At 40.4% G+C, this 27,462-nt stretch overlaps 1 protein-coding gene across 1 annotated transcript; it reads left to right on the forward strand.

Annotated features, from left to right (window-relative positions):
* Positions 1-3: 3 nt before the first annotated feature.
* FBP2 (fructose-bisphosphatase 2) lies at positions 4-26,101 on the forward strand. Its single transcript, XM_044446390.1, has 7 exons — positions 4-5,370; positions 9,783-9,945; positions 11,820-11,912; positions 13,619-13,759; positions 16,317-16,454; positions 24,586-24,705; positions 25,798-26,101. Exons 1-7 carry the CDS (start codon positions 5,198-5,200, stop codon positions 25,990-25,992), a joined length of 1,023 nt encoding a protein of 340 aa, XP_044302325.1. The 5' UTR covers positions 4-5,197; the 3' UTR covers positions 25,993-26,101.
* The last annotated feature ends 1,361 nt before the right edge of the window (positions 26,102-27,462 follow it).

Below are 27,462 nucleotides of genomic sequence, written 5' to 3' on the forward strand. Positions count from 1 at the left end.
TTATATTGTTTAGATTGCAATAAGCAATTCATTTAGAATTTTAAAAAGTTGTCTGTTGAATTCATAGGGATGTTGCACGCTGCCTTATACTGATTCAGAGTCTTGGTTTGTCAAGCCCAGTACTGTCAGCACTGACTGGAAGCAGCTCTGTGCCATGTCAGGCAGACTCTTTCCTAGCCCTACCTGCAGATGCCAGGGAGTGAACCCTGGACTTTCTGCAGGCAAAGCAGATGCCCTGCCACTGAGCTACAGCCCCTCTCCATGCTGAATGTTGGAATTCCAGGCTTTCATCCACTGCAGCTGCAGGAGACCTCTGCTGCTGGAACATGGACAGAAGTTGTGCTGATCCAAGTCTAGCAGCATCCAAGGGGCACTCAGCTCTGTACCACTCACCATTTCAATATCCCAACACTTCCCTCTTGATATAAAAGTTGTTGGGATATTGTGGGAAAAGATTGTGGGAGTGACCCTTTTGGGCTGTGCAAAAACAGGGAAGGCTGCCTTGCTCCACCCTCTTCTTGCCTCCTCCCTAAAGTATTTGCTGCTTCTATCTGTACCATGCAGGGAGCAGGAGGGAGCAGTCACACAAGGGTGGAGCTGTACTGAATGGCACAGCAGCTGAGAGGCCTGAATATTTAACCAATTATTCAGAAAGTATATATCATGCTGTGCTTTTAAGACAACAGTATCCATAGGCCAGTCTTCCCCAGCTTAGTGCTTTTCAGATTCTATTCCCTTGACGGAGTGATGTTATTCTACAGCAGATGTATAACTCTGTTCCTTAACCTACTCATCTCCCCTGACTCAAACTGACGGACTGCAAAATTATGCATCAGTTAGGTAAGAATGCCCCTAGCAGATAAAGATGCTACTGAAAAACTTCAACAACATCGATACATTTACATTAATTAATATTAATACGTTTTAAAAACAAAATAAGCTTGGGATGGACACCTCCAGGCTTCCCATAGTGTGCACACCAAGTTCCATATGTTTGTGCCATGGTTGTGGCACTGTAGAGCTGGTTGGCTGACAGAAGAACAGACAAACATTGTCTTTTATTGGTACAAACATCCAGACTTTCTTCACATTGCTCACTCCATGCAGTTTGTCACAAGTGCACAATCACACTTGTCTGATGTCCCTGATGTGCACAGATGTCAGTGACAGAAAGGATTACAAGCTGCCTGTGTGGCAACCTTGAAAATTAATTTTGCAAATTAAATTAGAAGGCTAGCAGGGTGGAATGTGAGGCAAAGCCTGTAGAACGATAGAACCAAAGGGCTCCGCTCATTCCTACAAGTCACACAGAGAAAGTATGTGTTTGCAGTTTCCCCGCACTTTTTAAATCCACCCTTAGCAGAAAGAAAAACCTATAACAAAATGGTAGGTTGGATTTTTATAAGAAGCTCATTCTCAAAGTTCCAAAACAAATAGTTATTACCTAGAGCAGCGTTTACCTCATGAGCTCCACCAAGCAACCAGGGAATGTTGGCATTTGATGAAAGGTCATGAGATCTTGTTACAGGTGGTGTCAGTAACAGACTTAATTCCATTTAAATTCAGTTGGAGGAAAGTATCATCTTAAAGAAACTGCTTAAATGGAAACAATGCTGTAATAGGCAAGTCATCCAAACCATACAGGAGGCTGCTCAGGAAGACATTCTTCCACAATTCAATAGCAAAATTCATAATCAAGAGCACTGCATGCATAGGAGCTTCCCAAGCAAATGTTCTTCCCATGCAGAACAAGTGCAGTCATTAGAAACTCAAATTCAAATCCACCTGGAACCCAGGGGTAGCGTTCAGCAAGTCATTACTCTCTTCAGCTTAACCATTCACCCATTTACAGATATTTGGGCTAACATGTCCCCTTTTGCACACTGAAAACTGTACAATATAACAATGATGAACTTCTATGAGAGAGAAATTCTGGTGCCTGTGATTGGAAAGGCTTGCATTTTCCATCACTGCTGTTTTATGGAAGAGTAAAGGACATAGATGTTCAAAGGGCCCACAGAGTTTTTAAGAGAGCTGCATATTCACTTCATGCCAGAGAAGGATTCTCCAAGTCCCATGTACATAGCAACATCCATAACTCCCTGTTGCCTGACTATCTCCTGCATGTCTCCATTTCTGCACAGAAAGCAATGCCGTAATAGCATGCATTCACATGTGTCTGATAACATGTGAATGTGAAGACCTTTGCTAGTGATAGGCAAAGCTCCATGTGTGGCAAGATATAGAAGCAGAATTTATCTCTCCAAAGACATGCCCTTGCCTGGCTAAGAAAAGGACCGTGGAAATTAACTATGTTAAGCAGTTTTAATTTTCCTGAATACATAAATGTCTTTTTATATGCAAAGGAAGTAATTAGAAGTCTACAAATAGAAAACAGTTTATTTCCTCTCCACTTCAGTTTAAAACACTAGTGTTCTTGCAAGGGAATATGTATCCCAGCATACTCTGACTGGATCTCTTTGGGACTTTTTGGTTTATGACTCCCAGCATTTTTAATCATTGGCTATATTGGCTGGGGCTGAAGAGGGCTAAAATGCAAAATGCTGGGGAAGGCTACTCTCACCTCCAATTCACAAAGCATGTTATTCTTTACCAGCTTATAGCTCTAGTGAAAGTCAATAAGATTATCAGCTTCACAAGTACCCTTTGAAATACAAATACCATGTTAGCATTGCGAAAACCTTGTCATCTGTTGATCAGGGATTTTCAGGCTTTGAATGCCCTGCAAATCTAAGTTATACTAATTCAGAAGAAGGAATAGATGTTAGGTTGCAAAATTTCCATTCATCCTAATACCCATGCCTCCTTTACAGATATTAAGCTTTGCCAACCACCAAGCCAATTCCCATATGGTTTCTAACAACTACTGAACTGCTTGTACTTTTAAGCAATTTTCACTATTAAGCAAATTGGCTACTGAATCTGGAAGATGGCATTTATTGTGCAATTAAGGCACTCAGTTTATGAACCTCTAGCTCTACCAAACTGGAGTTAACTTTGAAACTGGAATCTAGTTCATTATTTTAGTTCCACACTAATACACTGTGATTGAATCCATCTTGATATGCAGAGTGGTCCTGGATGGACAAGGCAGCCAACACTCCTTAGGTTATAGTATCAACATAGGTTAACTTTCCACTCATTGAGTTCAGTTTAGAATATCTTCGTACTATTTTCAAGACTCTGACAAGATTTTTCACTTAAATTTGATAAGTATGGTTCACCTAGCCTGGGAAGTCACTTGGGAAAAAGTTAAGCAACTGGGATCAATCAGTAACTTCTTCATCAAATCAGTAACATCTCATCAAAAGCTAGATCAGCCTTTTTAAAACTGGTGTCCTTTAGATGTTTTGAACTTCCAGCATGGCCAGTGGTCAGAAATCCTAGCAGCTTAATCTAAAACAAATTTAGGGCATCAATCTGTGGAAGATTAAAGATACCAAAAACCTTGGACATTTGGATGCAATCTTATATTAACCAACCTGGGAGGAAGTTCAACTGAATTGAATGTTTAGGCAAGGACAGGATTGCACCATTAATAAGTGTATGGTTCATTTATGATAAGCTTGTTGTTTAAGAAACTGGTCTACACTGGTCTAACTACACGAAGAGGCTGTGTGTTCTGGAGTCTTGGCATAGGTACCTGCCCCTTGCCCCAACTGCAAATGCTACCACTAGACTGGCATTAAATTCCAGTGAATTCCTTTTCCCTTTGTGCTTTATCCTAATCCCCCCTTTCAACTACTACTGCAGCTTCCATCCTCAGTTGTTGCTTTCATTTTGCATTCATTCATTTAAAATGTTTTTATTTGCTTTTTTTGTTTTAACCCAGGTTTAAGAGCAAAGCCTTCTGATGGCAGCTCAATAAAATCCCATGCAATGACAAAACTGGTAAAAAGAATACAATCAGCACTGGGAATGAGGATAAACCTCTAGCTCAGATTGTACTCCAGTCAAACATACAACTGCAGTTAAAAACAGCACCAGGGAAACAGATGGGACTTATTCAGGGCTTTCCTATAAACCTATAATGAAGGGGCCTCCCAGACAGCAACGCACCTCAGAGGCACTGAGGAAAAGCTCCTCCTCACTGTACTTGCCAAACTAACTGCCCTCAAAGGCAGGCAAGTGGGAAATGCCTTTGTTGTTAATCTAGAAGTATAGGGAGGCTGACGAGGGTGAAAGCAGTCCTTCAAGTAACTTGATATCCAGCTTTTGAAGGCTTTAAAGGTTAAAACTAGCACTTTACATTGGGTTTGGAAATACACCGGTTAACAGAGCAGGTGGCATGATATTATTGTCACAAGAACCATCTGTCTTGACTCCTTTGAAACTTCAGAAAACTGGATGTGAAGACAGTTTGAAAACAGCCTTAAGTAGAGTGCCTTAAAGGTATGCAGCCTGGATGTCACCAGGGCATGTTTCAGTTTAATGCAGCTTTCTATGTGCCTAAATAATAACATAAACAGTAAAAAGCATGCAAACAACAGATAGGTACAAATTAAACACCTGTCTGAGTAATGAGAAACATTTTCAACATTTGGCTAAATGTCAGCAGTGATCAAGCTCTAAGTAACATTTGGTAACTTTATTTTGCACCAACAACTGTTTTCAAACTGACTGTAAAGGCACTCCCATATAGAGATCATTTTAATAAGCCAGTCTCATGCCAGGAAATAACTAGGGCATGAGTAACTGAGATCAAGACTGTTTTCTTCAGGTAATGTCACAGCAGATAAACCTGATAAACAAGGCAACAAACATGGGCTTGGCAATGGTACTGACAGCAATAAATGCTTGTGCACCATGGATAAACAATGCATATTCCTTTTCTTACATGCATTTTTCCTACTACAATGTTCCCCAAACAGAGTTTTGCTGAGTCTTTGTGCCACAATACAGTGGCAGTACTGGGTGAGTGATTGCCATTTTATCTACAGAAGGAGACAGCAGCACTTTAGTTGCTTCTCTGCAGCCCTGATCCAGAGGAGCTATACTGCATGTCTGTTCCAAGTATTTAAGTCACATGGGCTTGGAAACCTTTTCCTAAACCATGCCTAGCATGTAAGCCAACAGCGTCTCCTTAAAATATAACTGCCACTGAACAGCAGCTGCATTGAGGGGGAAAGGAACTACTAAATTCTAGCTAAGGAAAGAGACCCCATTTCCCGCCAAGATGTCAGACAGAAGCCCCTTTGAAACAGACATGTTAACTCTTAACCGATATGTCATGGAGAAGGGACGACGGGTTAAAGGAGCTACAGGAGAGCTGACCCAGCTGTTGAATTCGATACTCACCGCCATAAAGGCCATCTCAACAGCGGTCCGAAAAGCAGGCCTTGCTCATATGTAAGTTGCACGGAAGTGGGAGTAGAAAATATATTTTATAAGTTTCAGGATGGGGTTAGGGGTGGGGAAGAGTATACTGTTAAAAATGGCATGTGGCCAGGACCCACAGGGCCCAAGCCCCAAATCTATAACCAGAGCGTCCTATCTATTGCCCAGAGACCCAAATATCTATTAGTATCAATAACAGTTTGTTTTTCTCAATCTTACTGGCATGCAGGGGGGCTTATGTTTCTTTCCCACATGCTACAATGCTCCCTAGACCCACTCTGCATGGTGATTAAACTTAGCAAAAAAATGCTGTTGGGGCTAATATAGGGGTCCTCAAACTTTTTCAACAGGGGGCCAGTTGAAAGGTGCCGGCAGTGAGTGCGGGCCACAAGGCAGTACCGGGGGCGGGGTCATGGGCCAGTGAGGGGGCGGGGGCATGCGGCTGCAGGCGGAGAGGGCGGGGGCAGGCGTGGGTGATGAGTGGGGCAGCTTGCTCGCGTGAAGATCGCTTTCTCTGAGCAAGTCAAAAATGATCTCTGCGCGAGCAAGCCGTCCCCTTGCCGTGTGCGCGACGTGCAGAGAGTCCAAAACCTCCAAGGTGGGCCGGATAAATGGGCATGGTGGGCCAGATCCAGCCCGTGGGCAGTAGTTTGAGGACCCATGTGCTAATAGGACGTTTTTCCTAAGGATAAGGGCCATGGAGTGGATGTCCAGGGGTATAACAGTGGGAGAAAGAGGGGTTACTTTGTACCCCCATCTCCTGTATACATGGCAATTAAGCTTAAGAGAAAAAGTTTTATGCCAATGGCCTCAAGTCTTTCGAGTTCCTCACAACTTCTGACATGCACTAAATTAAACTTCTGAGTCAAAAATCACACTGGGAATTACTTGCAGTGCACTAGCTCGCTCACTCGCTCTTTCTCTCTCTCAAATGACCCACTGGGGCTTGTTTGGCCAAATCTCAGTAGAATCAAGTAATTTCATACATACACACCTCTACTGAAAATGAGAAATGTCTAAGTTACCTTCTAAGGTAAATGAATATCACCAGCTCAGGTATTGAATAGTTGCTAACTAATGCTGCTTCCAGACAGAGGACTCCTACTACTGTCAGTCAGAAGAGATTGCACAGCTTTGCCTCCTCAACTATTTTTCCAGGTGTTCTTTTTTAAGACAGAACAGCAGTAGCAAACATGGGAACTTCCCCCGCTTCAGTACTTATGGTAGAAGGATTGCAGGGGAAAAGTCACATTTGGAACAACACAGAGATCTTGCATTCCAAATGTAGCATTACTTTGTAATTTGTTAGTGTAATTCAACAACTAAAAGAAGCAGGACTAGTCTGCCTTTCCTGGGTGCCATTTCTGCTGCAGACAAGGTCAGACAAGACAGTCCACAAATCTACATAAAGGTCAAGTCACTTAAGTTAGTAACAGAAGATCCCTTCCGAAGAAACATTCTGAGAGTTACACAATCCAAGTGAATTGAACTGCCCTGCCTTCCTCAACTGGTCCAATGTGACTATTTGTGTTAATGATCCTACAGCTTCTGTTGGCACACTCTTACTTATATTTGAACGTTAAAATGGATTAAACAAATCCTGTTTTCATTTCATTGTTATATAATAAAATAGACATGGTTACAATTACCTGCAAGAGTGCAATCTCCCAAACTATTCGCATGGTACAATCTGAACTGTGAACACTTTGGAGGAAAAAAATCACAAAAAGTGCAGTCCTACATGCATGCTTATTTAGAATTAAATCTCACTGTGGTCAACAGGGCTTAGTCCCAAGTAAGAGTCAAAAGGGTGACACCCTACAGCTGGAATCCTATGCAAAGTTACTAGAAAGCCCCATTGAACTCAGCAGGTCTTACTTCTGAATAAGCATTACAAAATCACAACCAGAGAACATTCCATGTCAAGCAATTAAGATGTTCCATCTGGGTATTGAATAGAAGAGTCCTAGATAGGAGGATGTCAATGATGATTAACTTTGGTTAATTGTTACTTGTCATAGCTAGTTAGGCAGCATGTTCTGATTATTGTTTTTCAGTCATTTTCATATTAGGCTGAATAAAGCAGAACCTTTATTACATTAAATTGCTCCTCCTTTTCATTCTAGGACAACTGAAAGGCAATGCAGATATTATGATAAATGTACAGAGAGAGTGAGGCAGGAATTCAGAAGTTGCTCCGAGATTGGCTTTTCATACATAATCTGTAACTATATGGATTGTTGAATGATGCATTGTTATGATATGTGAGTTCAACTGTGATAATAAACTATGTTTTGTTACCCATGAAAAACTCAGAAAGAGATTAGGTTTATTGTTGGTCTGTAACAAAGATTTGCTGTAGTGGTATGAACTTTGAGTTGTTTAAACCATAGTTGTTGCAACATCTGAACCCAGAACCATGGACTGATCATGGGTTGTTTTGCCAGGCTACAGAGGACAGAGCAATAAACCATGGGTTAGCATTATGTGCAAACCAGATTAATTAGCTTGATGTGTGCATATGGCTGGGATGTGGAAAACTTTTCACATCAGGAAACTGATTGTCCAGGAATTCCACAAGTAGAAAGCATGTGCAATATGAATCTTCTTATGCATCACAAAGTTTGCATAGTCCCTGTTGCTAAAAAAATTATGAACACTTCCAGCTGCATTATTATAAATTTCTTGTAGAAGTTTATACACTGTTTCGCATCAGTTGATCCTAGGGCAGTCTACAACATCTGAAGATGCAGTAAGCATGCAAACACTGCAATGCAAAGATATTTGGTTGCTTGGAGCAAAGGACAAGATGGTGCCCCCTCCCATTCCATGAGCAAAAGCTGGCCATACTGGCAGTTTAATCTCACTACAGCACTAGCCAGGAGGCCGCACACCTAAGGATAGAAGACTAATTTGGAGTGCAGGACAGGTGTGCAGCATGCGCAGCTCTCTCCTTCTCCCATTTTGCTGCAGTTTCCAGCAGAGATACCTCAGGTGGCCTCATGGTAAGCTCAGCCCTGAGTTATAGAGTATTATCAAATACTAAGACAATAGTAAAAACAGGAACATGCAAGTAAGTAGATACAAGGTAAGTTAATTGTATGAAAAGAAAGAAAGTAGGATGCTTTAGTGAAAAATTAATGCATACAGCATAGAAATTCATCATGCTGATGAGTTGCTATATTGATTTTACTCTGCTTTTTCCTTCTTTTAATTTCCTGAATGAAAGTTTGATATTGTTTAATGCATTTTTGCTTATTAAGAATATATTATCTGTCAAAAGTACAATTAATATAACCACTGGCAATAAAGCAGTTTCCTAAGCTTATTCACTTGAAACTAAATCAAGGGGGTTTACCTCTGTAGAATTTGATTGAAAATCACTCCTAAGTGAAACTTAATTTGTATTTTCTGGAAGGATGCAATGGGAAAGTGTTATCTATAATCATTTATTTGTATGATAAATTGATTTATATAAGGCTTTCTACACAAGGTATTTATCCTGCATGCCTACTCACAGTTGTTTATGGTTTCTTTAAATGTCATAAACAACTTAGATGATGACTTGTGGCCTTTTCGTTTTGATTCTGTATATAAAAAGTGCTTTAGGTATTGGAGGTGAGGAGGGTTAGGGTAGGGAACATTCCCTATTTAATTTAAAAGCAAAAGTAACCATTTTTCCCCCTTGTGGAGTTGCATGATTCTAGTAAACCACAGTGCCGTCTAGAGGTTCAACAATGGAAAAGGAAGAAAAGAAATGCTTCATGTAATGCTGGAAGTCTCCACTCAAGTGATGAAACTGAAAGTAAATACAGCAGACAAATTAATGGCTTTGTGTAGAAAAGTTCACAGTCCCACTATTGCATCATGTAATTCTTGTTTAACAGTGTTGTGTGACTGTAAATGGTAGGTTGGGAGTCCACAGTACCAGTGTATGTGGGAGTTATCAGCAGGTTGTTAAGCAAAAGAGTGATACAGGAAATGGTATTAGGAAGGAGATTGTGAGTCTCATGAGCAAATAAGTTCTAACAAAGATTATCATTTGAACTGGACACAGAAGAAAACAATTCTGGATAAGACAACAATACTAGAGAAGTTGAATGCAGAAGAAGGGAAAGACCAAATATGATATGGATTGATTCCATAAAGGTAGTGACAGCCTTGAGTTTACAAGAACAGAGCAGGGCCACCAAAAACAGAACATTTTGGAGGGTTTTCATTCATAGGGTTACCATAAGTCAGAGACAACTTAATGGCATATAACAACAAACAATAACAAATGAGTGTCTTGAAAGCTAAAAAGTAAAAGAGAGCAGTAAGGAAATCATATTATTTTAAAGCACTTTCTCAACAGTTCAAGTGTACTGTTTCAGTATTCTTCCATGAGCTTAATAACCATATTCCCCTCTCCATTCCACCCACAGGTATGGCATAGCAGGCAGTGTGAACGTAACTGGTGATGAACAGAAGAAGCTTGATGTGTTATCAAATTCTCTAGTTATCAACATGCTACAGTCATCCTATAGCACCTGTGTTCTGGTGTCGGAGGAGAATAAAGAAGCTATTATCACGCCAAAAGAAAAGAGGGTCTGTAGACATTCAGACTGATTAGGAAGGGGATCTGGTCTCTCGTATAGCAGCAGGTGGCATCATTGTGCTGCGGAAGCAAAAAAAGTAATCCACATTATAAGCACACCTCAAAGGAAGCTATACATAATGTTTATGAATCTAAACCGGAATAAAGGGATGGGTTTAGGATGTAATCCCATGTGTGTCGAGACAAAAAAATAAAAAATAAAAATCATACATACCTGATCATGCATTCAAGGAGTTATAGAGCTTTTTAATGTCTCAACACACATAGAATTGTGCCCTTAATCAATGAACACAGAGTAACATGGGTTGTGTGTGGATACTGAACTGAACCATGAATAAAGAGTAAAGTATTTTGGATTGCAGCCTGTGGTAGCTTTGTACTATCAGAAAGCACTTCTACTTCTGCCAGGCAGAGCACCTGATTTCTAGCTATTTTCCCAACCTGGTGCAGTCCACTTTACTCCTTGAAAAGCTGTTCTAGGGGGCTGGGGACCTTGGAGCAGGAGAGAACATGACAGCAAGTGTTGCAGTAGTTAGTAGTAGGGTACTAAGGGGAAATTCAGCATCTTACTTTGCATTAATGAGAGTGCCCAGACAATCCTTTAGTTATAGGGCTACATAGAAGTGGAATGAAATCAACAGTGCCAAGCCACCACTGGATACAATCCTGCACTTTTGTATGGCATGAGCTAAGCTGTTAGAAGAGGGTGAGGAACCTCTTTCAGCCTGAGTGCTGAATTCTATTTAGTAAATCTTTTATAGGCTGCGTTCCAGTGGTGGGTGAGGCCAAAGACAAAGGGGGGAGCATGTCTGCCCCCAAACCATACCAGCATATTGTAATTATTATTATTATTTTTTATTATAACATTTCTAATTTAAGGTTCAGTACTAGTACCTAAGCTTTAGGTGACGTGTTTCAACCTTTATGAATAGGAAAAACCTACAGAAAGCCAGAAAAGCACCTGACAACTGTTGATGCAGGGAAAGCAGACGGTGCCAGGAGAAGGGGGCATCACCATCTAGGAATTGTAGAAATTCAGACTGGGGGCCCAAGTGGGCCTGATTTGGCCCTCATGTCTAAGATTCTGCACCCCTGCATTAGAGCATGCCACCCCTCAGAACTGCCATGCATAAATTCCAGTGGACACTGAAGTCATAATAGGAAAGTGATACCACTAGTATGATGTACTTAAATGGTTTTAATGCAGTGTATTTAAATTTTTGAATACAATGAACAAGATCTCCTTAACATGTAATAAGTTGCACCTGTAATTTGGTAGAAGCAATGAGAACATTACTGCTCAGCTGCTTTGTTTTCCATACAATCACCCTTCCTAAATTTTGTGTGTGGTTACTAAGAATTAGTTTATTACATTTCATTAAACATAATTCTGTAGAACCCAGTGTCAAATATAATGCTACATAAAATTATGATGTGTTCTAGTTCACTAGCCAGTTGTGTTGGATTGTTTTGGTGGCCACAGAAGGATAATTTATGGAATTTACTTCCATGAGATGTAGTGATGGTCTTCAGTCTTGATGACTCTAAAAGAGAACTGGACAAATTCATGGAGATGGCAGCTATCAATGGCTACTAGTCTTGATGGTTAAATGCCAAGTCTAGTATCAGAGACAATATGTCTTATGTACACCAGCTGATGGGAAACATGGCTGAGAAGGTGTTCTGGCTTTCATGGTCTGTCTGAGTCTTTATCATGGGCAGCTGGTTGAACACCATATGAACAGAATGTTGGACTAGATGCATGCTTGGTCTGATTGAGCAGGACTCATATTCATACATTCTTAAAGCAATTTATTTGGATCCATCCTGATAATGTACACTGCTTTTGTTTCTCCTCTCCCAGGGTAAATATGTGGTGTGTTTTGATCCACTGGATGGCTCTTCCAATATAGACTGTTTAGCTTCAATAGGAACTATATTTGCTATCTACAAGAAGGTAAGCTGTGAGAAGAAAGAAAAGAGCCAGCTAATATGTAATTGCTAAAGAAAGAAAGGAAAATGATTTCCTGGTATTTTATTTTTCTTTTACAAGTTTCTGGGCTGGGTCTGATGGGGCTTTTGTCTGAAGCAACCAGGTTGGAGAAGAGTGATGTAGTGAATAACTAATTATCTCAATCCCAATTGTTCTCCCTTCACTGATTTTCTGCTTATGCCGAGAACCCATATGGTAGCTCTGTGTTTTCTACAATTTTAAGCTTATTGATGGGGATAGAAGATTTAGATCAGAAAAAGGTATATGGGTTGTGAACTCTCCCATGCCACAACTCCCTGTGTTACCGTTTTCATAGAACAGTAGAGATGGAAGGAGCCAGAGGGCAATCGGGTCTAACTGCCTACTCAGTGCAGGACTGCAAGTTAAAGCATCCCTCTCAGGTGACCGTCGAGTTCCATCTTGAATGCCTCTATAGTGTGGGAAAGCCCACAGCCTCCCTAGGTAATTGGTTCCATTGTCACACGGCTCTAACAGTCAGGAAATTTTTCCTGATATCTAGCTTGGATCTGGCTTCCTGTAACTTGAACCGGTTATTCTGTGTCCTACACTCTAGTATGATTGAGAAGAGAACCTGTCCTTCCTCTTTATGACAGCCTTTCAAGTACTTGTAAGGTGCTATCATATCTCCCTCAGATTTCTCTTCTCAAGGTTAAACATGCCCAGTTCTTTCAATCTCTCCTCAAAGGGCTTTGTTTCCAGTCCTTGGATCATCCTTGTTGCCCTCCTCTGAACCCTTTCCAGCTTGTCTGCATCTTTCTTAAACTGTGGTGCCCATAACTGGACATAGTACTCCAGTTAATACCATTTGTCCTGACCACAGATCTCTCACAAAACATCTGGTCTCACCGTTAGCAGAGTCCAACTGAAAATTGTCTCACTGAAGTTCCATTGCAGCTTTTTAAATCATGCTTACAAATCAGTATATTACTGCCTGTATCAGCAAGTGGCTATCAGAGGACTGTTTTACACTATAGCCACTAAAGGCAGGGCACTTTAGATCATTCAATGGGCAACTATAACCATATGGAAAAGTTAAAGTAAATTTGTCCATGCTACCATAGATACTCATTTTGGAATACATTCATTGGTATGGAACAATTGTCCCCAGTATGAGATAGTTATTGATAGTTATTTCAATCTCATACTGAAATAGGATCATCACGCACTTCATAAACTCATATAATACCAAACAGGTATTACATTGCAAGCAGTACATCATATTGACACTTAGTTATTGTGATGTGGTGGGTAATAAGTCAGACCAGTTTTGCATTGTGTGGGTGTACTAAGAGCATGGCAACCTGATTTCAACATGCTAGTAGAGTGGCAGGTAGGAGATTGTGTAGTTCTCAAAATGGTTCTCCAACTATTCATTAAACTATGCTTGCTTAAAGTCTCTTGTGCACAAATGTAATTGACCCATTAGAGGCACAAAATGAAATGAATAATTCCCAGTTAATGCCATAGGTTAAAGCCTATGGAAGTCAACTAAAAAGAATGCCACATTGAATTCAACAGGACTTGCTCCCATGTAAGAAGGTAAACACATGTATCATTCTTTTTCATCAAATGTATGTTGAAATAATGAGAGAGAGAGGGAGAGAGAGAGAGAGGGAGAGAGATGGATACTAAAATAACTTTTCCTTTAGGTATCAGAAGATGAGCCTTCTGAAAAGGATGCACTGCAGCCTGGACGCAACATTGTCGCAGCAGGCTATGCTTTGTATGGCAGTGCTACCCTGGTGGCTCTTTCTACTGGACAAGGAGTGGACTGCTTCATGCTGGATCCGGTACTATGCAAATATTCATTCAGTAATACTAATCTACTGTTGCTGCTGCTGTCCCATATGAAAAGCATGCCTCCTTTCAGCAACTGTGTGTGTGTATGTAAACTGGAAAGAAGATGTTTATAGTATAGTTTCCTTCCTGACAGGTATTCTGCAGGACTTCCTTTCCACACTGAATTGGCTTTGTAACACATAAAAATAAATAAATAACAAATAAAAAAAAAAATCAATACAGGGGCAGTATGATCCCTGATTAGCTAGCATTATGAGCTTTTCTCAAAACGCAAGGTATTTGTTGTGTGCTACTCTTAGTGGTTTATGGATTCTTTAGATATTGTGATCCTCTAGGTTTTGCTTCTGTTTGTTACCAGCATTTTCTGTGAGTGTTTTTAAAAGGGGAAAATGGAGTATTATTTCTGATTGGTGAAAGAAAGTAAGATTTTCTCTTGTTTATTTGCGCTATTGCACTATAGTACAGTGCCACCTAGAGGTTATAAATAAATAAAATGTGGTTTTCTGATCTTTGCTGTGATAAAACCAAAAATATGTGTACTGGATTAACAGCCCCATGTAGAAAAGCCCTAGAAAAGACCAGGAAGAAGGAGTTTAGGGGGGTTAGTGCAGAAGTAGCAGCTTCAAACAAGCTGAAGGAAGTAGAGAGAAAGGTGAGCAAAGGGGTTGAAGGCCAAGAAACATTTGCAACCCTGTTTTCACAACAAAAGTGTTTACATATAAATTTGGCACAGACTTTTTAGGCACACTTAGCAAAGGGCTGAATGCACCTATTTTCTCAGCTGTTTCACCTAAATTCACCTGTTTCCAGCTATAGTCATTGAAATAGAATTTGAAAAAATCCTGTTTGAGTTTCTCTTCGCATAGTGGCGTCTGTTTATATAAACATGATTGTGTGAGCTTAATTTGTCTGGTAAAAAGAATAAAAGCTGACTTCTGACAGTTTTAACATGGGCTTTAGTGCTAAGCCAGCCTTGCAAGAATTGCAGGAATTATCTGCACAAGGCCTTTCCTCCAGTACCAAAAACATGATTCATACTGTACAGACCATATCACTCACTGCTCATGCATATTCTTCAGTCACTCCCATTTGCAGTGTGTGTCATAGTGCAGTTAAAACCCTAGCTCCTGTATCCACATTGTGGCATTGTGATACATATTCAATTTCTTTCAAACTCTCCAGGGAGGGGAGATGAACAGTCAACAGTAGGCTTATTCTAAGTAATCCTGACCTCTTTTTTTTCAATAATAAACATTTACCTGTGGCAGTGTAATTTTCTTTATAGAAACTTTTACAGAAAAAATGTTGATCCCCATATTTTTACATAAATGTAGCAAAGTCTATAAGAGGGAAACCACAACTCTGAGGGACAAAGCTGGCCCATCTGGAGCCCAATCCAGCCCTTTGGGGTTCCACGGATTCACAGAACCCCTTTCCCCTGCCCCTGCCTTCTTTCCTTGATCACTATTAATTCTTGGATTTTTTGTAGATTTTTCACATTCTGAGTGGTTGAAATGACTTTCCTAAGGTTTAGTTAGTGAAGCTTTAAGTTACAATATACTACTTTTTTGTGATAGTTGCCCCACCCCTTTTGCCTTTGACATCACCTCTTTGTCTTTAGCCCCAGCTAGCACTGGATGGCCTCTGAGAACTTCTCTGAAATGGAATTTGGCCCTTAGGCTGGAAAAGATTCCCTACCCTTGCTATAAGCAGATGTGCATAGTATACGCGGGTGGGGTGGCGTGAAAGCCCTGCTAAAGCCCAGTGGCAGCACAGCATGGGCTTTTGGCATATTCGTTTTTCTATACTTTCCATGCATTTCCCCCAAAGATTGTATCTCTTCGGTGAAGGTAATGAATTATTCCAAGAACTGGATGTATGGAAGGCCATCCTATGTTAGGCTGAAGATTTGCTAATAATCCCGAATTATCCCTTGATGAGAGCAAACAACAGGAGACATTCTCCAAATTGTTGACAATCTCTGTTTATACTATTACCATTACAATGTTGGGGAGATGACATCCCCTAGATTAATAATTTGAAGCCAGTTTACAGCTTGCATAGTGAAGTAGCTTGAGCTGTGAATTGGGTAGAGATGAAGTCTATCAGGCTTCAGGGATGCATAAGATTGTGCTGTTAATCTTCGCATAACAGAGTTCTGGATTTATTCATATTCAAATAAACAAATAGCATAGCCAAAACAAACAGACATGCCACTGTATCAAACTGACAATATCCATTTTTAACTAAAACACATACTGCAAGGATACCATACATTTCCAAGACTCTGTTATCCAAAAGTAATAGTGCAAGTCCATGTATGCTTATCTGGAAATAAGTCCCAGTGTTTCCCATGGGCCAAACTTAGTAACTAGGTTTAAGATTCTAACCCAGCTGTGCAGTTCTGCCTTTGGGCTTTTCACTATTTTGAAGAATAGGGAGCCAGTAACAATACATGAAGATAGCATTTTTAAAACAAGCTTCTGACTGTGAAGAAAGTCACTTCAGAACATTTACTAATCTTGACTTCTATTAACTATTCTGCAGGCTCTGGGTGAGTTCATTTTGGTGGACAAGGATGTGAAAATCAAAAAGAAGGGGAAAATCTATAGCCTTAATGAAGGCTATGCCAAGTACTTTGATCCTGCTGTGACAGAATATTTACAAAAGAAGAAATTTCCTGAGGTAATGGCTATTTTTCTGCCTCTTTTGACACAGGTGTTGCTGCCATTTGTTAAACTCAGTCAGTCTCATCATCACTATATATAAAGGAGTGCATTTTGTAAATACATTCAATACTTTTAATTGCACCAGTGTGCCTGTTAAAATCATATTCATTAGTACTAGGCAGTACAGTCTTATTTAGCAGCAAGCTAGGTAGGTATTCAATGCAATTTTTTAATGTTGTTCCCAACACCAGGTATGTGGAAAGTCTATTCAAAAGTATATCCAATGTAAACCAAGAAATTATATAGCAAAAATGATGTTAAAGATTTTGTACTGAAGGATATCCATTAGAATTATACAAGGTATATATAGAACATGTACACTATTCACAGATAACCCCATTCTGATTATATTGATATAATTCTGGGAGGAAATTGGGTGACTTATTGATGGCAAGACTGTACTCCTGAACTCATGTACCTTAAATTCAGTAGAGCTGAAACCCATACTCTACTGAAACCCACAGAGGACTACATTGTGTAATGCAAACTTTGCTTCTGCTTCACCAAGCCACATAGATCCAAGTCACTGCTCCTCAAACTTCAGTGTCTGGCTCCTGTGATTTGCAATCCCAACCAATCTTCTTCTCTGTAGCTATCACAGCACCACCATGTTTGCATGTAATGTGTCTTGTTTATCTTCTAAATTTGCTTATTCTTTAAAAATAGGAATCTGTCATCTAGGGTGGGAAGTCTAACATATCCTCCTATTATTTGCAACATATATACACTAATTCTGATACAAATAGATTCTGCAGTAATGAAAAAATAAAAAGATAAAGAATAAACCAGAACATCAAGTTTAAAAAGTGGCTAGTCAACCAAGGAAGGCTTCCTGAAATTAAGATGTCTTCAGGAGGCACCAGAAAAAAGACATTAAAAAAATAATGTGTAAAAATGTTGGTGTGCCTGGGAGGGCAAAAGTAAATACACTTTGAGCATTCGAAGGGTCTGTCAGTGGCTGTCAAAATGGGGATTGTGGAAGTCTCCTGTCAAGCCAAGCAAAGATTATGATTTGTGGGAGCTCCAGAGTAATGGAACCACCACATTGAAGGCTTTTCTCGGGGTGAGCTGCAGTTGGGCCAAAGTTTTAATCCAAGGAGGGAAACTACCGTCATGGTGCCAGCTTTAGCAGTGGCTAGAACATCATGATTTTGCTTCCCCTTTTCTGTCTTCATTGGATTCCCCTGTAGCAGTTATTTATACTCATAATCATATTAAAAGCATACATTCATTTAATATCATCTGATTTGGCCTTTAGTTTAATCTCTTTCTGGCACTTTTTCTTCCTCAGGGGTATGGTGGAGCCAGACCCTGGTGGGATGTACCAGCACTGTTAGATTACACTGAGAAATGTTAAGGTTACCTCCCCGCCCCTCGAGTTTTCTTTTGCCTCTCTAAACTTAGCTCTGGTCTTCAGAGTATCTGGGGTTGGGGGGAATGGCTGTTCTTCAGCAACAGTATACAATTGTGAGCTAGCTTTGTTGTAATGAAAAGTACTTAAGACTGGCCTGATATTTACTGTCTAATAGGACCCAAAAGCTTTATAAAATACCTTTATCTGGGAGAGATGAAATCTGTTAGAATCCTTTGTTGATATAGACCAGGCATGTCCAAAGTCCAGCCTGGGGGCCAATTGCGGCCCGTTTTCAAATTTTGAGCGGCCCGCAGCCGCTTCTCCCCGCCAGCTCAGCCTATCACTCATCCCCACCGGCTGGCATTTTTCCCTTCACTGCACAGCGGTTCCCGCAGCTGCCCCCTGCTGCCTCCTGCTCCTTCAAGGCTGGTGGTTATATTTCACCAGAAGATGGCAGTAGACCTGAGTCAGCACTCTCGCCGCGTGACCCTTTAGTTACAGTCGCCATTTCTAAAATGGCGACTGTAACTAAAAAAACGACAGTTGACAGCGAGGGCTGCCACTTCCAGGACAAGTGGAAATTGGAGTATTTTTTCACTGAAATACGAAACAACTGTGTCTTCCTAATTTGCCAAGAGACTGTGGCTGTTTTCAAGGAATTAAATATCAAGAGGCACTACCAGACGAAACATGCTAACTACAACAAGCTAACTGGGAACGAACGTGGTGAAAAATTGAAGGAACTGGAAGCTGCTTTAACAGCACAGCAGCGCTTTTTCACAAGAGCCCCTGAGTCAAATGAAAATGACACAAAGGCGAGCTATGAGGTGGCAACGCTGATTGCCAAGCACTGCAAACCTCTTACTGAGGGTGAATTTATTAAGGACTGCGTGATGAAAATGGTGGAGAAAATTTGTCCTGAGAAGAAGCAAGAGTTTGCCAATGTTTGCCTGGCTCGTAACTCTGTGGTACGGAGAATTGAAGACGTTTCATCTGATATTAAGAGACAGTTAGAGGCAAAAGGAGTGGAGTTTGACTTTTTTTTCATTAGCCTGCGACGAAAGCACGGATGCATCTGACACCGCTCAGTTATTGATTTTTTTGAGAGGAGTAGACAATGACATGAATGTGAGTGAAGAGCTACTTGACCTCCAGAGCCTTAAGAACCAAACAAGAGGAACAGATTTATTTGTTTCTGTTTGTACTGCCATAGATGACATGAAACTAAAGTCACTGGGATTATTACGGATGGCGCACCTGCCATGGTTGGCGAGTGAAGTGGATTATCAACCCTAGTCTGTAACAAAGTCAGCGAAGAAGGAAGCAAAGCTATAAAACTCCACTGTATTATTCACCAACAAGTTCTCTGTGTCAAACTTCTGAAATATGATCATGTTATGAAACCGGTGATGAAGGCTATTAATTATATTTGCTCCAAAGCCCTGTGCCAACGCTAGTTTCAACAGTTTCTACTTGACATCCAGGCTGAATACAGAGATGTTGTGTATCACAACGAGGTAAGATGGCTCAGTCGGGGGCCTGCACTGCAGCGCTTCTACTCTCTTAGGGAGGAAATCGGGCAATTCTTGGCAAAGAAAGGACAACTGATGCCTGAGCTATCTGATCCTGTTTGACTGGCTGATTTTGGATTTTTAGTTGACAGAACACGACATCTGAACGTGCTGAACACGAGCCTTCAGGGGCAAAATGCAGTGGTAAGCCAACTGTATTCACATATCAAAGCCTTTGGGACCAAGCTGCTACTTTTCCAAAGGCACCTGTCACAAACGCAGCCCAATACCACACTTTTCCCATCGCTGCAGGAAATAATGACCAGTTTTCCACAGAACAATATGAGTGCGCAAATAAGGAGGTATGAAGCTTACATCTCATCTCTGGCTGAGGAGTTTCAACAGCGCTTTCGGGATTTTGCAGCTATTGAAAAGGAGATCACGCTTTTTTCATCTCCTTTCTCTGTGGACCTTGATGACGCTCCAGACCACCTGCAGCTGGAGCTCATTGAGCTGCAGTGTGACGCCGTGTCGCAGTCGGCACCAACAGCTCCCTCTTGTCAACTTTTACCACCAGCTGGATAAAGACAGGTTCCAAGAGATTCAAACATTTGCTAAGAAAATGCTGAGCTTGTTTGGTTCGACATACTTGTGCGAAGTATGGTCGGTTATGAACTTTAACAAGAACCGTGTGAGGATGAGACTAAGTGACTTCACCTGCATGACATCTTGCGCATCAAAATCACTGTTTTTGAGCCAGACCTGGCCTATATAATGCAGTCGAGATCTCAGTATCACCCTTCACATTAGTGCAGTTAAGTTACTTGTTTAGTCTTTCATAAAATAGTTCATTTACATTTAATGTTAATGGTTCAAAGAATGTCAGGCTGAATGGTCGGCCCCCACACATTTTCACCTCCCCAAATCTGGCCCTCCTTGCAAAAAGTTTGGACACCCCTGATATAGACCAACGCAGCTGCCTGAATCTTTGGCTTCTCCTTGGGGGTGTAGTTACAGGGAATGTCATAATGAGTGCCTGTGCTTAAAAATTTACCACTATACTACTGACCATCATTTAGCAATCCAGTGTACATACCTTCCAGGGGCTCCCTTTCCTTTCCTCTACATATAAACTTGATTGGGATCTGTTGGGTTAAATTTCTAAGCCAGTTACACATGCATACACATGGTTAGCTTTGATTAGGACATACACAGCACCTCTCTATCTACAGAATAGTTGTACCAGGTTATGTAGTTTTACCTCTTGTATGTTCCAGAAAAGAAATGCTCTTAAGTAATTAGTGGAAGCTGAAACAATGCACTTTAGCTGTATACTGGATGCAAACTGGATCATCAGAGAAAGGGGTCAGAATCTATCAGTCCCTTCACTATGGGAAAATTGCAGTATTTTTACAATGTCAGAAGTTTCTGTCAGAAGTTCACTGAACACATGCAAACCTGTTTTAAGTATATAAGAACAAAAGTCCATTTTTTAAAACCATACATCTGAGAGTGTTTGAAATAAGTCTGTGAATCACAAGTTACCTATGCTAACTTGTGATTGGTAAATGGGGACAGCACTTTGCCATTAAATATAATGACCCAGCACATGCTGGGGTTTGGTGGCAAGGTTTTGGGGGTGAAAGTTGTTGCTGTGCATGCCCTCTTCCTCTGACCTAGGCCACTGCCCCCAGGTGTGGTGAAGGATGCTATCACATTACCAGTGTTGAAGAAGATGCAGCTATCAGTCCACCTCTGATATTTGTACATGGAATGGGAACTATGTCATTTTTTACCTTATGAACCGAAACATCTTGGCCTGGCGCTGGAAGAAGAGTGAAGATACAAATAAGGCTCTTTGAGTTTACTAGAAAATACCTAACACTAGGTGGCTTAGCTTAGCTTTGGCTGGAGAGAAGCAGCTTAACAGGCCATATGCTGCCTCTGAGATACCGAAAATACCAGCATTCAGCAAATGTTACTCAGAGGTAGCTTTGGTGAGCCCAGCATGGTATGGGACAGCTCCCAGGCAGATTGCGCAGGGTTTTGTGGGTGCTATCTTTCTTCCTCATCTCACCCATGGTAGCTACATCCTTCCTTCCCAAACTATCTTCACCATTTAGGGAGAGTCCTTGAACTTGATGCTAATTGCAGTCTTAAGGGCATGTTGATACAATGCGAGTTTAATGATACATGCATGAGCAGTGGCAAGTCTTGTGTTTGTGCATTGCCCACTACCCTCTTTTCCTCTTTCACATGACACAGGAGGCAATTAAAAACCTCAGCTCTTGATTTTAAATAACCAGAGTTTCCTGCAGTGTCTGAACATGGAAATGCAGGTTAGTTTAAACTAAGACCTGGTTTGCATGATCACTGTAGTCTGCTGTGGCTTATTTAAATGATGGTGGCTCATGGTACATTCCAGCAGCCAAATGGAATATTCACTCCCTGGCACATGGTTGCTGTGTCATCTGAATCTGGGTGGTAGTGGTTGTAGGAGGGGAAAATGCTTATTAAATAACCCTACAACAGACCATGAATTCTTTTGAGGACTGCTTTTCCCTGCATTAACCCTTTCATCCCTGATGTGGACAGCATGGCAAACCATGGTGACCTGTTGTGAGGGTACCTCTTTAACATACTCTTGTGATCATGTTTTCAAGATTCCTTTCTTCTTTTCTAAACAGTATTTTTTCACTGGTATGCCATCATTATTTTCCCCATAGTTTGATGGACTGAGGTTAATTTAGGCTTATACAGAATGTACAAGAGTTTTTTAAATCTGCAGACTATTTAACTGTGCTCATATGTATTACAATCATTTATATATTTTCTGGGGAAATGATTTTGATTCTATTAAAAACTGAATTGTGTATCATAGATTTCACAAAATGAGCAGAAAAACTGCTTAATTTTTTTCTGAACTGTTTACATTTGGACAGGTCAGGATATGACCTAAAATGGGATTTGTAAAGCTGTACTGTTTGTGCAACTGACAACAAGTTTCCAAAACAAAGTAAGGAAATGACATTGCTAGATATGATATTGCATATGTTTCAAAGAGAGAAACAACAGGCAGTATCGAGTGATAGTTCACTTTTGTCCCACAACTCATTCAAATCAATACAACTAACAGTGTTGATGTCCTGCAATTCAGTAAAACCAGAGAAGTGTGTACACCCTATACCAACATTCCTTATCCAGATGCTCTTCAAATGTTTTCGATTACAATTCTCAGCATTCCTTACCGCTGGTCAAGCTGTCTAGGGCTGATGGAACTTTAAGTACTAAAATTCTGCAGGGCTCCAGGTTGGGGAAGTCTACCCAGTACAACCAGTTTAAGATTACCTTGGCTACATTAGGAAACATTATTTCTTTAGAATACTAAAATATTAAAGTATCAAGATTGCCTACACAGGGTTACTAGCTGTCCCACAAAGACTGCATTTAATAATTGCAATAAATATGCAACAATTATAGATAAAACTCCTCTGCATCACTGCCCCACAACTTTAGATTGCCTGACAGGAAGCAAGGTGGCAATCCTTCATATTCCACAACCATCTTCAACATTGTGGTAATTAGAAGACTTCCTGTTGACATTGCTCAGACACTAGCTTCATCCATCACAGTTTGAAAAACTTCTCCTAATTATTTGCTGAAGCTTATACCAAGGTAAAACTGGAACCTGGACCTTTTGAAAGTTCCACCTCATGCAGATCATAGGGAGAATGTATTTTCTTCCTCCTCTCTGTGTCAGATTTGATGAGGGGAGCCACACTTCAATGTAAGCAGCTGATCTGTAGCTAAAGACAGGGACTATTTAAAATGTTAATGGCAGTGAACTGACTGATTCATGACTTAAATCATGTTATTTTTATGTGCCTGGCTGTTTTTTCTGCTATTGTAAGCATTTCCACTTTCACCCCTGCTGTAGAGGTGGTTTCCACATGCTGCTAGAGAAGTTTTGTGGAAAAAAGAGCATTTTCTATGTAAGAAGTTATTAAAGGAAATGAAATTTTAAACCCGAGCTTCAAATAACCTAAAGTCTCTTGTATCAGCTGAATGTCTCCATACTGTTGTGTTATCAGAGCTTGATTTGTTGAAAACATGGAAGGAAATGAAACGGATAATTACACTGAAGGATTGTTTTTTTTTTCGAGTTATGTGGTTGGTACTTCCTTCTTAGAAAACAGGTGCAAGGTAGTGGAACAAAAATGAATTTAATGAAGAAACTACACACACACACACACACACACACACACACACCCGACAAGAGAAATCTGTATGATCATCATGCTAAGAACCCAAGAATAATGATTAATGGATGCAGCCACCAAGCATACTCACATTCCAGACTTGATCCCATAAAATGTGGAGATACTTGCAGTGAGAATACTTTGGAAATAATCTGTGGAGAAGCATCTCATTGTGCCCTTCTAAGATTCCAGGAAGAAGCAAACAAATTATCATAGCAGCTTTCATATAACTAGCTTTTCTTAAAGAAAGGAAAACTGACTCATTCCAAACTGCCATGCAGTGTCCCTTTGTCATCTGAAAGGGAAATGTGCGTGATGCTAACTTGCAGTTCTAAGTGTGGGTTGGCATATGACAAATGATAAAAGGAAAAGTTAAGCTTTTTATGGAAGTTCACAAAGAGAAAGATGAGTGCTGGGCTGCTTTCTGTTTTAGTCCTCTTCTGATCCCGTGGTCATTTTCTTTCTTTACCTGCTACAGCCTGTAGGGCAGGAATAATCAATCTGGTGCCCTTCAGATAGTCTGGATCACAACTCCCACTACGCCAGACAGTTGGCCATGCTGACTGAGGCTTGTGGGAGTTGAAGGCCAAAACATTTGGAAAGCACATTCTGGAAGTGTACTTCTGTTATAGGGCTCTGATACTGTCCCACAATAGCCAAGCTGGATGAGGTTAAGTGGTTAATGCAGTAGTGACATTTACCACTGTCACCTGAGAGCATTTACGTAAAGCCTTAAAAACAATTTGGACAAGGGTCACCATCTTCATTGATTTGTTCTTTATGCCATTGAAATCCAAATCATTGCCACAGGTAGGAAGTAGCCCTTTCATGAGTGTATATTGCTCTAGGTACAGACTAAGGGAAATGTTTTATTGTTTTTTCTGGTGAGCCTTTTCTCAATGTAGCTTCAGGTTGTGCACTGCAGTGAATGAGCATTAATAGATTGACCTCTCTGTTTCACAGGAAGGCACTTCTCCCTATGGGGCTAGATATGTAGGCTCCATGGTAGCTGATGTTCACCGTACCCTGGTCTATGGTGGGATCTTCTTGTATCCATCCAACCAGAAGAGCCCAAAAGGAAAGGTAAGTTTTTCCCATCTTAAGGTTGTTATGCATAAACAACCAAGAGTGTTGTATTCCTGAAGAGTCTGATACCCTTATTATGGCTTTCATAGTTTAGAATCCACTTCATCAGATGCATTAGACAAACTGGTATTTAACTGGGAATAGCAAAGAAATCTGCAATAGATCCAGATGAGTTTAGATTTCTGTTAATCTAACCTGTGCATTCTACAATGGACCAGCTTTTTCCTAGTTGCACACACTTGCAGACTTTCTTTTTTACTTATGCAGGAGTTGTACAAATTTGCACTTGGGTTAATGCATATTAGTCAAATAATGTACATTTGCATAAGTGGAATAAAATAATTTCACATCCCTTAAAAGAAAAAAGTCTGATTCTGTGAACAAATGGACAAAATAATGAAAGATGCCTGAGAGTTTGCAAAACATGGACAGAACAGATTTAACAGAGGCATGTTTCCTTAAGCCTAGCCTGTACATTTATGCCATAATAACTGGCTCTGTCTTAAAATTACCTCAAGATTCATAGTTCTTTTTGCTGCAATGGATTAATTGGGCTATCAAAAATTGTGAGATACCAAAATAAGAGGTCTCCCAGATGGAGAAATGCTAGCACCACCAATCACTGGACTTCTGTATAAAATATAAAGGAAATGTTTGTGTACTATCCATACTCTTGGGTGAAGCTGCTGTCACTTCCTACTGCAACTTCTGCCCACACTAGTAAGCAGAGATGTAGCCATAAGTGTTTCTTTGCCTTTGCTGTGTCCTCTCACCATGACCTTTGTGCTGAGCTGAAGTTTTAGTTTGTTCTCCAGAACTGCACCATTGCACAATTCTGGTGGCCCAAGGTCTCACTGCTGCTGATACTTTTATATTCCTGTGTAAGCGGACGTTGCCCTGATTTGAAAAAGAATCATAATGTTCCAGGAATAGAGGTTAAACTTTCCCTTTCCACACAGAAACACCTTTACGCTGGCATTCTATTTTCACTAGAGTTTTTAAAGGCAGAAGCAAAGGACTTTGTTACGGACTGGGCTGTTGGTAGATAATATATGCAAGGATGTCTATATTCTTTCTTCTTTGTTTTAGCTCAGACTCCTGTATGAGTGCAACCCCATGGCTTTCATCATTGAACAGGCAGGAGGAGTAGCTACCACTGGGACAGAGGCTGTGCTGGATGTGAAGCCAGAGTCCATCCATCAAAGAGTCCCTTTTATTGTTGGTTCTCCAGAAGATGTTCAAGAGTACCTTGCCTTCGTGCAAAAGCACCAGAAAAGCAGCTAATAGCCCATGGGTGTTTCCCATCCACCCACTTTTTTCACTGTAAACTGGGAAAAGGAAAAGTGGCAAAATGTCTACCCTCTTCACAATAATAAAAAAGTCTTCTATTTTATTTCTTTTTTATAAAATGGTTTATTTTCATCTACTGAAAAATGAAATATGGATAGTCTTCTGTAATACATGAAAACAAGACCTGTAAAGTGGCAATTAGAAAAAGGAACAGAGAGTTTGGTGTCTACCTTGGATTTCAAGGTTCAAATCTATGTCTTGCATCAGTCCAGCTGATTTGTCTTCGGCAGGTGTTTATTTCCTGTCCAGTCACACACTGCTACCAGTCTTGTGATCAGTGAGGTAATGTGTTTGTTTTTGCAATTATACTTGCAGTGGGTAATTCATAAAAACAAGAATGCAGTTGTCCTTGACTGTCCAGCCACATCAGATGGACTCTTGCATAACCACGTGACAGAGCCGTGTGCAGATTAAAACTGTTTCTCTTATGTTGTGTTTTACTAGTTTATGTATACTTAAAATATCATCTTTAAGCCCAGTTTTTATCTTTGCTAGCTTACATAGATAGCTGCTACAGACTAAACTTCTCCCCAAGGGGTAGCTGTTTTGCCTGCTACAGCTAAGGAACAGATTATTTTGTGACTCCTAAAGACTTTTCCAGAGTATTATTGGGGCTAACTTCAAAATCACCATGTTTCTACAAATACATTTCAAAAGGAGGCTCTACTGTCCAATTGCTTAATTAAAGCTTATCTGCAAAATTGATCCTATTAAGTATGAGCTTAATTGGAACTATCTTTTTCCTACTACAGGTGCTACATTAGTACAGCATATCTAGAACAACAGTGCTGTCACAGTGACAGTGTTATGAACATATAACTCCATTCATATCATGTGTAATTTGGGGCTTACATAGAAATATCACAGATCAATTATTTAGTTTAACATTTATAGGCTGCTTTTCTTTAAAAAATCAAAGTGGCTTACGATAAAATAAAAAATAATGCCACAACTTGCATTTTATGCCCTTTTTGTTCCCATTATTTACAGTTCTTTCATGTGATTAAATATACCTGCCAAGTAATTATAATATTGAATACTAAATCTGTCCTTAAAAGTATCACAACACACTTGATTCTCCTCTTTTTACAGAAACTACTACAGTGGTACTTCGGCTCACGAACGCCTCAGTTCACAACCAAATCAGGTTGTGAACAAAAATTCCATAAACATTTTTACTCAAGTCGCGAACTCTGCATTAGGTGGCAACCGTGATCGCAGCCATCTTTCCTGCAGTCATCTCAGCGGGGAGATGGCTGAGATCACGCCCGTCTTTCCTGCACGAGCACGCCCGTGATTGCACCCATCTTTCCTGTACAAGCGCAACCACGATCTCGGCTATCTCCCTTCCCCCCAGCACGATCGTGCCTGTCTCTCCCCCAAGCATGCCTGCGTTCACGCCCG

This window comes from Varanus komodoensis, unplaced genomic scaffold (assembly GCF_004798865.1).
Source record: "Varanus komodoensis strain SLA01 unplaced genomic scaffold, ASM479886v1 scaffold5, whole genome shotgun sequence".
Lineage (NCBI taxonomy): Eukaryota > Metazoa > Chordata > Lepidosauria > Squamata > Varanidae > Varanus > Varanus komodoensis.

What these genes read in the sequence shown, in the direction of transcription:
- FBP2 (XM_044446390.1), top strand. Translation starts at nt 5,198, where the DNA reads ATGTCAGACAGAAGCCCCTTTGAAACAGACATGTTAACTCTTAACCGA. An exon ending in TATTTGCTATCTACAAGAAG is followed by an intron (nt 11,913 to 13,618) that starts GTAAGCTGTGAG and finishes CTTTTCCTTTAG; the next exon opens with GTATCAGAAGATGAGCCTTC. An exon ending in AGAAGAGCCCAAAAGGAAAG is followed by an intron (nt 24,706 to 25,797) that starts GTAAGTTTTTCC and finishes TCTTTGTTTTAG; the next exon opens with CTCAGACTCCTGTATGAGTG.